Here is a 14086-nt window from a genome sequence, read left to right as displayed (position 1 = left end):
TATTTGGTCAAACGTTTTTCTGGGTATGTCTGTGAGGATGGTTTTGGGTGACATAAACATCTGAATCTGCAGACTGAGCAACACAGATTGCCCTCCCTAATGTAAGTGGCCCTTATCCAAACAGTTGAAGGCCAATCTGTAGAAAACAAAAAGGCTGACGCTTCAATGAGTGAGAGGGAATTCCTCCCGCCTGACTGGGCTGGGACATGATCTCTAGCTGCCTTCAGACTCTAATGGAAATATTGGCTCTCCTTGGATCTTGAACTTGCCAGCTTTTGAACTGGGATGACTCTATCAGTCCTCCTGTTTTTGATACTTTCAGACTCAGACTGGAACTGTACCATTGGCTCTCATGGGTCTCTAGCTCACCAACTAAAGATCTTGAGACTTCTCAACCTCCATAATGTTGTGAGCCAATTCTTTATAATAAACCTCTTTATGTATACATATGTGTATACATATATATACACATATGTATATGTATATGTATGTATATGTATATATGTATACAATCTTGTTAAAAAATATATCCTGTTGTCATATCTATATCTATATCCATATCCTGTTGCTTCTATTGGTATCTACCTCTATCTTATGCTGAATGTGACAGAAACTAAAGGTATAATCAATAATATCACACTGAACTTCATACACAGAGACAGCAAAATCCACCACATGCCTTCTCCCAAATGCTCATTGATCAGCCTAGAAACATAATTACTATTCAACCTAGGGCTTAGACCAAAGGATAATGTAAACAAACTTAAAATGAAAAAAAAAAACTTTAAAATTTTATTTGTTAATAATCTGACTTTTTTAAATTCAAAAGTTGAGGTAAGAATCAGTCACTCACTCAGCATCTATATTTAGTGCCTGCAATCAATCAAATCCTTGATTCAAGGAGAAAAAGCTTTTTAAAGCCTGGCCTTGCTCACTATTAAAGTTGTCGATTTGTAGTGACTGCAGATACCAAAATCATTTTTACTCACTGAGAGGATTATGAAATAATACTTTTATTATTTTTTTTTTTTGTCTTTTTACTATTTCTTGGGCCTCTCCCGCGGCATATGGAGGTTCCCAGGCTAGGGGTTGAATCGAAGCCACACCAGCCTACGCCAGAGCCACAGCAACACGGGATCTGAGCCGAGTCTGCAACCTACACCACAGCTCACAGCAACGCTGGATTGTTAACCCACTGAGCAAGGGCAGGGACGGAACCCGCAACCTCATGGTTCCTAGTCGGATTCATTAACCACTGCGCCACGATGGGAACTCCGAAATAACACTTTTAATAGCAAGTTACTTCATTATTGATATCTTCTAGTTATGTCTAAAAACTATTTTCTAGGATTCTAGATGTGGTACCAGTGATGTCCATGAAATCAAAGTAGGAAGGCTTTGGTAAGTCTGATGTGGAACATTACGATTCCCAGTCATTAGTCAAAAGTGACACTGGAAATTTCAGTGACCATTTTATCTTTTATTTTTAAATGTTTTTGGCTGAATCTGTGGCATGTGGAAGTTTCCTGGGTCAGGGATCAAACCTGCACCACTGCAGTAACCAGAGCCACAGCAGTAACAAAGACAGATCCTTAATCCACTGAACCACAAAGGAACACCTCAGTGGCCCTTTTATGTTGCCCCTTGAATGAGGCTGTTACTGTCTCAATCCTGAGGAGAAGTTGGCCAGCCATAAAGCAAGAGCTTGAAACTAACTTGAGTCTACTCAGCATGTCAATAATTTTCAAGTGCCTTTGCTGCCTATATTACAAAAAAGTAATGGGTTATCCCAGAGAATAATCAATTGCAGAGTACAAGAGTCTGAAATACAACTGATGTGATGGGGCAGAGAGAGGAAGGTAGGTGAGTTGTGTGCCAGGACAGGACAAGTTAAAAACAGGTGGGAGACAGATAAAGCCATGCCAAGGAGTTTGGTGTTATTGAGATATGACCCACTTTCTGGGTAATTGAAATGTTTCAATTTTCATATTTCAGAAGAGTGAAAGTACTATACTGGGTTAACAAGTATACATCTCTAAAAATGTCAGTTATGGCTTCTACTTCAGCTCTTTGAAAACCTACCTATCACTCTAGTTATTACCAAAAATTAAATATACTAAAATAAGTGCTAGAAAGAGAGATCAGAAAATGTTCAGCTGTTGATTAAGAGTGAGTGTATTGGCAGAAGGGAGGAAAAAATTCCTCTCAGGGATTCGTCTTTTGCAGAGCTGACCTTATGACTATAGGCAAACTAATTAACCTCTTTGTGCCTTTGCTTCTTATCTGTGGAGTAAAGATAACAATGACTCACTAATGGGACTGTAAATCATCTGTAAACACCAACAGTTATAGAAATAACATCCATAATCACCCTAGTTGTAAGTGTCTAATCTTGACTTCAGAGTTTAAGTATCTTTTCTCTGCCTAAATAATATGTCACGCTTAATTTTTGTCAAATTGTCTTTTTTTGTGTGTGCGTAGTAGAGTGAGCTTGTGTTTATTTTCATATACAATCAAATGTGTGCTTATTGAAAATGCACTCTTTCTGATGCCTATTGTTTAATCTAATACACCAGGCCCTAAATTATTATGGTAACACCTATTGGCAGCATGTAGTATAGCTGCTGAGAGAGCAATGGGGATGGGGAGTTGGGAGGGAATAAGTGCTTTTATAAATTTTATAAATGACAACTCTTCTTGCTTGTTGAATAAGAAAAGTGTGCTTATTAACTCCAGTCAAGCAATTCAAATTGGACTTGAGGACACATAATAACTTGCCAAGAAGTGTCAAAATAAATGGGCTCCTAGTTGGATTTTATTGTGGATTCACTGATTCCCATTGAAATTGCCATCTCCTTTGGATATTTCCAGTAATTTTGTAAGAGGTATTTATACAGCTGTATTCCTTCAGTGGCATAAAGATGATCTGTTTCTATTATTCTTGGTTATCATACCACACTTTCTTTAGCACATGAAAGGAAATAATAATCAATCTTCTGGAACAATAAACTATTTACAGAATTGGAAAAGCTATTTCTTGGTGAATTCAGAGAAAAATCTTACATTCTCTTTGATTCTTTTTTAAAAAATTCATGTCTAGTAAATGTGCAGGCTGTTTCAAGATGCTATTAATGACTGGGACATGTGACTGCAGTGTTTTTGTTTCTGTGCTTCAGCTTATGGCCAAGCTGCCTAGAATCCTGGTTAGTGGCCCTGACAGGCTGGTAAGGAACAGTGAACTAGACAGAAACAACTTTTTAGTTCTGGCCCAGTTCCTTTGTGTTATGTGATGATTGCAGTTCTCTTGACCTTTGCTCAGCTAAAATGGGGGATAGCTGAGTTTTTCAGTGCAGCATTATGTATTTTATTGAACTCTCACCTGACCAGGCCTTCTTTCTCAGTCCCCTCTTCCTTCTGCTCTGGCTTTGTTCCTGCTGATTCTGCAAGATTTTGAGAGTCAGGGTTTGTGGTCTGATCTCTGAGCGCATTTTTCTCGGAGATTTTATCTATGGAAAGGAAATAACATATAGATAGAAGAATATATGCCACTATTAGTACAACTATATTGGACAACATAAGTAACAGAGATGCTTCTTGTTTTTCCAGAAGAGTCTTCCCAGAAACACCTCCCCTAGGGGTTCTGCTAAATAAACTAAGTCCTTGTGCAGGAGTTAACCTGCAGACAGCTACAGACTGATGAAAATATATACTTAAATTTAGTGTATTATGGTACAAAAAATTCACATTGTATATTTCTTTTTGATATTAGCAAAGCAGAAATTAAGAATTATTGTTCAAAAGGCATTTTCATTTCTGATAAATTATTCATAATTTATAGCTGAAGTTGATTACATCATAAAATTAAAAAAATAGGTAGAAATGATATCATTGACATAATTTTAGAATTTTACCTTCTAATTTTTTTTGATAAAAATTTTTAGTTTTGGTTCGATCGTCTTTACCTATGACCTCTTTTCTGAAGAAGCAATGAAAACTAATATGTACTAGCTTCATTTTCATCCAAAAATTAAATTTTTCTTCAAGCCTACAAATACGATTTCCAATTATTATAGTTTAAATTGTAATTTACCCAGAGAATAATCAATTCACTGGTAAATATTTGTATTTTCATAAAGATTTTAATGAAAGTAAATTACTTAATATAAAAAGAAAATATAGAGAGAGCAAAGGAATACAATAAACACAATTTAATTCACTATCCACTGTTTCTAATTTATTTTTAATTGAATGTACTATACTTAGAAATTGAAACCAAGGCCCAAATAATAATTCTTATTTCACTATAATACATTATAGTTTGAAAAACTTATGCTAACACAGTATTGAAAACCTGGATTTGCAAAACTGATGAGTCAGGAGATGATCACTTACTTTACAAAATTTATCAACATCCAAATACTTTAATAAGAAAATTCTGTGATCCATTTAAAAATGTTTCTATGTACTAAACTTTTCAGGAACTTGTTTCAAGAATAAAGGAGATCATAAAGTTGAGTCACTATGAAAAAGAAAGCTTAAACCCCTGGGTTTCCCAAGATGGTTTTCTTCATTATGCATCTCCTATCTACCTCTATTTTGGAATCATGAAGTAATTTTGGATGGAAGATAAGAAACACACACTTTCCATATGTCATTTTGCATGAAGAGCTTTTTGATATAAATAAGAGAAAAATATATTTTTCCCTATGTACTTAGGTCAAGCCATATTTTTGCATTTTTAAAATCCAAACTCTTCAAAAAATCATTTTTTTTCATATCCCTAACACTGTGCCATGTATTTCTGCCTAAGAAAATGTTATCCAAATCTTTTTCCTCTATCTACAAATACAGAGGACAATTGCTGTAAAATATTTTAAAACAGAGTTCTTAACCTCTGGCCATGGGTATTTAGCACTTTCATGGATTTTGAACCCTTGAGACTGTATATTGTATATGAATTTTTTACATGGAGAGGATCTGGGGTTAACATGAGCTTCTCAAGGAAGTCTGGATCAAAAAAAGGGCTGTGAATCCCTTTGTGCTTGTGCATGTTTCCAGGAACACATGTCCCCAAAAGAATATTAGGATACAAATAAAAATGAAAAATGAGTAAAAGAATTGAAAAAAAAAACCATCCTGAATATAAAATAGGAGAATCTGTAAAACAGAGTATTCCTTAAGAGGCTTTTAGGGACTCTTTCTTATAGAGGCACATGAGTATAAGCTATAGCATAGTCTTCCATCACTCATCCAAGCCAAAGCAGATGTGTTACATTTGCAGTGTTATTTTTCTGCTAGTACGAATGTCATGACTAAATGCTCTGCAATAGTTCTTTTTTTCCTTTCCAATAAAGAATTTTTGCTTATTTTCATAACATTTGGATTAAACTAACTCTAAGTAGATCTTCATACTTACCAGGTCTCCTCTAGACATTATGCAGCCCTTCTAAGATGATTCCACCTCTATTATGACAAATCTAGGTGATTTAGAAATTAATTAACAGTGTAATTTGCTTTGTGGATAAGCATTTTAATTACAAAATAAATCCTTAATCATAGCTTGTTGATGATGAAGATGAGAAACCAGTTATTTCCCATTCTTGGATTCAATGCAGACATACTCATGAGTGCTTAAAACAAAAGCATCTCCATTAATTATAGTCAGTGTGGGTATCTTTTTTTTTTTTTTAAATCCATGCAGAATGTTATTTGTTTGTGGGAACAGATGGTCAGATTGGTTACACCATCCTCATCATGAAAGAGATCTACAATACATGGCCAATCTTGCTTTGGCATCTGGGTAAAGTTTTGTGAACTGTGCATTATACTTCTTCCCAGCTTCACACAGGGACAGCGGATTTCCTCTTTTGTACCTCCCCAATGAATAGAGTAAGTCTTTCTGCCAACTGTGCTCTTTGCATGTAGTGTAGCAACCGCCAGATCTCATTAGTACGCTGGGTCAAATTCTGCCCTGGAATATGTGCCCCTGGCAGATATCAAAGCGTTCTGATATGGTTGCTTTTATTGAATGTGCAAGAGTGAGAATTGAGTTTGCTCCCCACACACCTGGCTTATTCTGTCTCCAGCCTGGCAGCATCTCATTCTGGCTTCTGTAATATACTTCCAAACAGTTTGACCTCCGTGTAGCAGGGCATGGTGGAGCCCTGCACAGGTGTTAAACACCTGTTTCCCTTTCCAAGAGAAGACATAATGATGCAGAAAGCCAGTAACCGTCCACATTTTATCAGTGGCACTAAATAATTGCTGGAAAAGGAGGGATTCAAAGAAAGAACCTAATTTGGAAATAAGGTTGTTAATGAGTAATTGGCTAAATTGGCTCTTTTTTTTGATGGTTATAAAAAGGAGACCTGAAAATGCTTTCCTTGGTTGGAATATTTGATGCAGATGATGATACCACTTAGTTAAGTTTCTAGCTCTTTTTTTTTTTTTTTTCTCTCTCGCTTTGTGGAAGTTCCTGGGCGAGGAATACAACCCACCCATGCCACAGCAGTGACCCGAGCCGCTGCAGTAGCAATACCATATCCTTAACCTGTTGCGCCACATAGAATTACAACTCTTAAAACACCAAATATATTGTGGGATCTGTCTCAAACGTGAATTCCCTTTTATTAGATCCAAAGAGTATCTGAGTGTTAGATGTTAGATGAATTAATAAGGACTAAATCTGAGGACTTTGATTAGATGCATAAATGGTACTATTATTTTCATCTTAATGAATGAACATTTGGAGTTACAATAATAACACAGTTTTAAGAAATGTATGATTAGTGATTATTTTCTGGCACCCGAGATTATATTTTTGACTCAGCTTATGGTTAATTTTGTAGTTGACAGACTACAAAATTGTTCTTAGAATAATTATAACACTTTTATCACACTTGAAATTTGAAATTTTATTACATCTGTGTAGATTGAAAAATGACATTGAGGAAGTTGACAAATATTATAGCAATGCATATAGAATGGGATCTGATGGAGTGCCCTAAAATTTCACAGAATAAAAGCATGGAGTACTTTATATTAAGAAGTGCTCATGCAATCTATAAAAATATAGAGGGAAGGAATCACAGTAGGTGAGAATTATGGAAACCATCCTATAAGAGGAATGGCTAAGGAACTTATGTTCTTCAGCTAACATATCAAAGACTAACTAGCAACCTAGCAGTTATTTCAAATTCTTTGAAGGGCTGTTTTATAGAAAAAAATAGGTTTATTTCATACATTGCAGAAGGTAAGAGAGGGATCCATCAATGGGATTTAAAAAGAAGCAAACAAACCAAATCCCAAATATTCTAACAACTAAACTTGTCTAACAGCAAAACATACAGCTTTGTGAGGCAGTGAAAGCCCCCTTGCTGGAGGGGTGCAGCAAAGGTAAGATCAAGTCCTTCAGTCGGGTCAGAGGTTAGAGTTCCTCTAGGCAGATTGAACATGCTAAAAAGTCCTGAGGGACTTTTACATTTGGGCATGTTTTTGCTTTAAGATACATCATCACAAATAAAGAAATGAATAAAAGCAAACAAAAGAATAAAGATCCATCAAAGGAAACTTTGGTACTGTGTCAAGATCAAGGAATCCTGTCCTCTCTTAATGTCATGCTTGGTTTCAGGGACTTTTTTGTTGGGATTAATTCATCTAGAAAACACATTTTACATGCAGGTATTAAGGGATGTGGTGAGTTAGTGGTGCTGAGTACCGAATAGAGAGCTCTAATCCTTACATCACTAATTCTCTGGGTGACTCTGGCTAAGTCGCTTTTCTATAACAGTTTCCTCATCCATAAAATGAGAAATACTTTTGTCATGGGGATTTCTGTGAGGATTAGATAAAGACTCCATTCGAGAAAAATGCAGTATAAACACAAAGTGTTCCACCAGTCAGACTGGGGTAAATTTAAATTGTCTTTTTTTTTTTTTTAAATATACATTAACTCTTTCATGTCTGCACAGCCCTGATGTATGTGGAACATGCACGAGTTTCTATTTACTTAAAGGGGTTGCAGGGATCAGGAAATCATAATGCAATTTCCTACAAATCAGTTATATTCTTTGGCAGAAATAAGCCTAAAAACATTAAGTTTGATGTAATTAAATTATGCAAATGTATTTAAATCATGAAAAATATAAAAAAATATGGATTTCTATCCCCCCAAAAAAAGAAAAATAAGAAAAAGCGGAAACATCCATCCTATCCACATTGGTTAGAGTCTCAAGATTTTAGTTAAAAAAAAATAGGTGGAGGTGTTCCTGTTGTGGCTCAGTGGTTAATGAAGCTGACAAGGAACCATGAGGTTGTGGATTTGATCCCTGGCATTGCGCAGTGGGTTAAGGACGCGGTGTTGCCTGAGCTGTGGTGTAGGTTGCAGACGCGGCTCGAATCCCATGTTGCTGTGGCTCTGGTGTAGGCTGATGGCTACAGCTCTGTTTAGATCCCTAGCCTGGGAACCTCCATATGCTACAGGCGCAGCCCTAAAAAGACAAAAAAAAAAAAAAAAGGTGTAAATTGAAAGTTCCTGCTGTGACTCAGTAGGTTAAGGACCCAATGTAGTCTCCATGAGGATGCAGGTTCAATCTCTGGCCTTCCTCAGTGGGTTAAAAGTCCAGTGTTGCCACAAGCTGTGGCGTAGGTCTCAGATGTGGCTCAAATGCTGTTGCTGTTGCTGTGACTGTGGTGTAGGCCAGCAGCTGCAGTTCTGATTCAATGCTTAGACTGGGCAATTCCTATGGGACAGCTGTGGCCATAAAAACAAAACAAAAAAATGTCCCAAACTAAGGAATTTTTTGAATCTGGTCTTCTCTGTGCTATTTAAAACAGTGTGTGATTTCTCTGTCTACTTTCTCCTTTTAGCTGCTACAGCTCCCTCCACTTCTGCTGTCTCAACATGCAGGGATGGTGCCTGACTGCGCACAGCTGGACACTGACATGAAGGAGGTAGCCATCCACAGCTGGCTGGTGACATGTGGTGGTGTGGAATGGAAACAAAGGTTGTATCTAAGTTAGGCGGACTGCACTCTCTGGAATGTGGACTGGGCAATGGGTAGCTGGGAGTGAAAGCCATCCAGAGTAGCTATGCAGAGAGGTAACAGCAGTCTTGATAAATGAAGCCGTATTGACTATGGGCAAGTCAGAGGAAGTAATTGCCTCCTCGAAGCTGCCTCTGTCCCCTGAATGGGTTTTCAGTTCCAGTTATCTACAAATTTTCTTACCATGAGCACTTGCCACACAAGGTGCCCTGACTGTGTCTTCGTTCCTTTACAACTTAGCATTCTTAGGGATTTTCTTCATCATTTCAAACTATGGAGCACATGATAGTTATCTTTTTTTCTAGACTAAGTTTTCACAAATTTCACATCCCAGGTTTATTCTTTTCTCATTTCTTCCATTCATCATCACATTAGATATCATTTTTGAAAGAATATGTATTATTGAGTTGTGTCATTCTAATTGTATACTATATAAGAGTATTTCTTTCTGGATGAAGCAGAGAAATATGCTTGAGTAATTTTAATAAAAAGTTACATTCTTTTTTTGTTGTTGTATTTCCTGTATTCCCATTGTTACCCTGTGATTGATAATTGCCATGGCCAAGAACTAAAGGGTGGTTTCTTTTTTAAACAAGCTAGGATTTTCCTTCCTTTTTTCTGTCTATATTTAAAAAATTACTATATTTTTATTTATTTATTTATTTATTTTGTTTTTTGCCATTTTTGGGCCACTCCTGTGGCATATGGAGGTCCCCAGGCTAGGGGTCTAATGGGAGCTGTAGCTGCCAGCCTACCCCAGAGCCACAGCAACGCGGGATCCGAGCTGCATCTGCAACCTACACCACAGCTCACGGCAACGCCAGATCGTTAACCCACTGAGTAAGGGCAGGGATCGAACCTGCAACCTCATGGTTCCTAGTCGGATTCGTTAACCACTGCGCCACGACAGGAACTCCATAAAAAATTACTATATTTTTAAATGGAGTTTTAGCTCTGGATTTCTGTTCAAATGAAGAGTTGGCTGAGATGCAGGCTAGGTCAATTTGGGTGGATGGTAGGGGACTGGTGGGGCTTGGGGGGCTTCTGCTGATCTGGTAATTTGCTGTACCTGGAATGCTGCCATCTTGGCTGTGGAGAACTATTTGGCCCAGAAGGTCCAGGGAAAACCCTACCTGTAGTTTGTTTGCAACACAAAGTCTGTACTAGAGTGAAGAGGAAGGAAAGAATAAGGGGATTAAAAAAAATCCCTCTTGTCTAGGGCTGTTAATGCTTATAAATTTGAATAACATGGAGTACCAATATGTGGTTGGTTAGAGGTCACAGAATGGTAGTCTCAGCTAAATATTATAACTGAGTAGGACCCTATAGGGCCTTCCTGGGACAGACTCCTCTACTACATGTAGAAAAACTGTAGCCTTCCAGGCCTTTCCTGAGTTCCAAACAGCAAATTTAATCGAAGTGAGAAAATTCAGAAAGAAAGAAAAACAATCAAGCAAGAAAAAATAATAATAGTTTATCCATTCAGCAAAGTCAAAGACTTTTATTTCCTCTTCAAGTGCTATAGATAATATTCTGAACCATATCCTTTGAATGGTTTTGCAGATACTGAAGTCCCCACCAGGTGAGAGAAGTTAACTGCATGCTGCCCACAAGCATGTAGACTCCAGACCTGTTGATGTTGTTTGACTCCTGATTACCTCACCACCAACCAATCAGAAGAATTTCCACAAGCTGTTTACACAGGCACAACCCTTATTCTCACAGTCTCTTTAAAAACCTTTTCCTGAAAGCCTTTGGGGAGCTTGGGTGTTTTAGCACTAGCTGCCCTGGACTCCCTGCTTGGTGCCCTTCAGTAAAACCTGCACTTTCCTTCACCACAACCTAATGTCATTAGATTGGCTTTACTGTATGAGGGCAAGCAGACCCAAGTTTGGCTTGAAAATAATACAACAAGAATTCAGTTTTTCTTTCAGTGATTTAAAAAAGAGAATATTTAAAACATTAGAAAGTCAACATTCAAAAAATTGGAAATCTCAAGTTAAAATTTGTATTTGCAGTCTCTCTAGACTGAAGATGGAATGCTTGGCAGCACTTGACCTCATTCCCACATGGCAGTGATTAGTAGACACTTAATGGCCTCTGGGCTCTTTAGACAGGACATACACGATCCTCATTTATACTATTTGACTTCTATCAACCTTGGAATTTACCAACCTCAATGCCTCAATGCTAAATGCTTTACCTATGTTAATTAAATTCATACCCACAACCTAGAGATGACAGTATTTTCCTTATTTTATACGTGAGTAAACTGAGACTCAGAATTAAATATCCTGATGAGGTCACACAAATCTAGTAAGTAGTAGAGTTATAATTTGAATTCTTGTGTGTCAAACTCTAAAACCAGTGCTCTTCTAGTATAACATGCTCTCTTTAGTATTAATTCCATGATTGCTTGGAGTTAAAATTTCTTTTTTTTTCATTGTGACTTTTTAAAGTATGGAATATTTTAAAGCCATTTATGTTAGTTTTCTATTACTGTAGCAAATTACCACAAACTGTAGTTCTGTTAAGTCAGAAGTCTAAGACAGGTGGGAATCCTTTTAGAGGCTTTGGGAGGGAATCCATTTCCTCATCTTTTCCAGCTTGTAAAGGCTACCTGAACTCCTTGGTTCATGGTCCCTTCCCCTGTCTTCAGAATTCATCAGTTCAACCTTTGCTTCCATCATTCCAACTCCTTCTTCTGCCTTTGGCTCTCTTGCCTTCTTCTTATAAGACTGTTTCACTGCATTGAGCCCCCTTGGATAATGAAGAATTATCTTCCCATCTCAAGATCCTTAATTTAATAATGTCAGCAATTTTTTTTAATGTGAGGTAACAAATTCATGGGTTTGGGGGGTTAGGGTGTGGATATATTCGAGGGGTTACTGTTCTGCCTACTATGCTATACCAGTTATGGGAACCTAACTTTGATCCACTTCCAAACAAGCAGAGTCATTTTACAGCATCATAAATCACTAGGTGAGTCATTTACATATCCTCTGCTGGAACCAAAATGTTTGTTTAAAGAAGCATTTAATGCAATATAAGTGAAGTGGAAGCCTAAGAAAGATGATTGTAATCAAAAGAGGACTTTAGTAAGTTATCTTTATTTGAATCCAAAATACATTGCATTCTTCATTTCCATGGCAGATATAAATTAAACCATGCTCTGCAGAAGATAAGAGTTCTATAATCAGAAATCAACATCTGCAGATATTATGACATTGCACCTGCATGTTTTGAAGTGAAGACACAAAAATACCAAGCATGTATAAGAGGCTATCTTTAAACACTAATAATTTTGCTTTTCAAAACAAAATATCTTAAATATAACTGTTATTCCTATTAAAGTTTTTTAAGACATGCTAAGCCTGCAAATTTAAATGAAACTATTTTTTTCCTTCCCACTCAAATAGCTTCTCTGTTAAATGAAGCTTGTACAAAAGAGTTTTTATTACCAGCCATGAAAAACTAAGCTTACAATTATACTTTGAAAAAAAATATAGCAAAAATAAGAATGAACTTGAATCCCAAAGATATGATCCTTGATTACCTGCCATTAAGCCTATGTTTTTATGTGAGAACTATAGATTTGAAACCATTACTATTATAAAATAACTCCTAGTATTAAAATAATATAAAAATATTTAGTAATAAATCTGAGCAAGGAGGTGAAAGATTTATATGCTGAGAACTATAAAACATTGATAAAGGAAATTGAAGAGTATTCTAAGAAATGGAAAAATATCCCATGCTCTTGGGCTGAAAGAATTAATATTGTTAAAATGGCCATACTACCAAAGCAATCTATAGATATAATATCATCCCTATCAAATTACTGATATTTTTCATACAACTAGATCAAATAACCCTAAAATTTATATGGAACCATAAAAGACCAAGAATTGCCAAAGCAATCCTGAAGACAAAGAACAAAGATGGGGCACAACCCTCCTAGACTTCAGACAATACTACAAGGCTATAGTAATCAAAACAGCATTGTATTGGCACAAAAACAGACATAATGGAGCAATGGAACAGAATAGGGAGCACAGAAATAAACCCACAACTTACATTCAATTAATCTTCCACAAAGAAGACAAGAATATACAATGGAGAAAAGACTGTCTCTTCAGAAAGTGGTGTTGAGAAAGCCAGATAGCTGCATGTAAATCAATGAAGTTAAAACATAGCCTCACACCATACACAAAAATAAATTCAAAATAATTAAAGACTTACATTTTATAAGACATGAAATCATAAAATAGCAAGATGAGAATGTAAGCAAAACATTTATCTGACATATATCGTATCAACGTTTTCTTAGATTAGTCTTCCAAGATAATAGAAATGAAAGCAAAAATAAACACATCAGGCATAATTAAAGTTGTAAGGTTAATGGAAAAAATAAAATTCATTATAAAAAAAGTTATAAGGTTTTACACAGCAAAGGAAACTATAAACAAAACAAAATCATACAACCTAAAGACTGGGAGAAACTATTTGCAAATGATATGACCAATGAGGGCTTAATTTCTAAAATATACGAACAGCTCATGCAACTTAATAATGAGAAAAACAAACAACCCAATAGAAAAATGGGCAGAATAAAGGCAGATGGCCAGCAGCCACATGAAAAGATGTTCAACATTGGTAATTATTAGAGAAATTCAAATCAAAACTACAGTGAAAAAGAGAGAGAAAAAGAAGAATTAGGATGGAGGAAACCACAATTGGAAAGCAATCACTTGAATAAGCCAGCATACACAACATGAAGATGTTAAAAAAAAAAAACCAAAACACCAAAATCATACAATGTGGGGAAGGAAAGTAAGAAAATATAGATTCTTTTTTTTTTTATTTTAATGATGTGTCTGAGCCTATATGACTATCAGGCTAAAGCAAGCAGATATAGGAAGGGGTTAACATACTTAAAAAACAGGGCAAACACAAATCAAAACCAAACATTACTTTCACAAAAACTGAAAAGTACTCAAGCATAAAATAAATGGAAACCATCCAACTTCCCCAAAAAAGGA

At 36.3% G+C, this 14086-nt stretch overlaps 1 protein-coding gene across 1 annotated transcript in view; it reads right to left on the bottom strand.

Moving 5' to 3' along the window:
- The window catches only part of CNGB3 (cyclic nucleotide gated channel beta 3), a 150338-nt gene that overhangs the window by 122949 nt on the left and 13303 nt on the right, over positions 1 to 14086 (bottom strand). The window contains exon 3 of the mRNA XM_003125585.6: positions 3380 to 3506. Within this exon, the coding sequence (XP_003125633.3) occupies positions 3380 to 3506 (127 nt within the window). The remainder of the gene's footprint in view (positions 1 to 3379; positions 3507 to 14086) is intronic.

The sequence above is a fragment of the Sus scrofa genome, chromosome 4 (assembly GCF_000003025.6).
Source record: "Sus scrofa isolate TJ Tabasco breed Duroc chromosome 4, Sscrofa11.1, whole genome shotgun sequence".
NCBI classification, from domain to species: domain Eukaryota; kingdom Metazoa; phylum Chordata; class Mammalia; order Artiodactyla; family Suidae; genus Sus; species Sus scrofa.
Note: the sequence above shows the minus strand (reverse complement) of the source record. Positions and strands in the feature narration are given on the sequence as shown.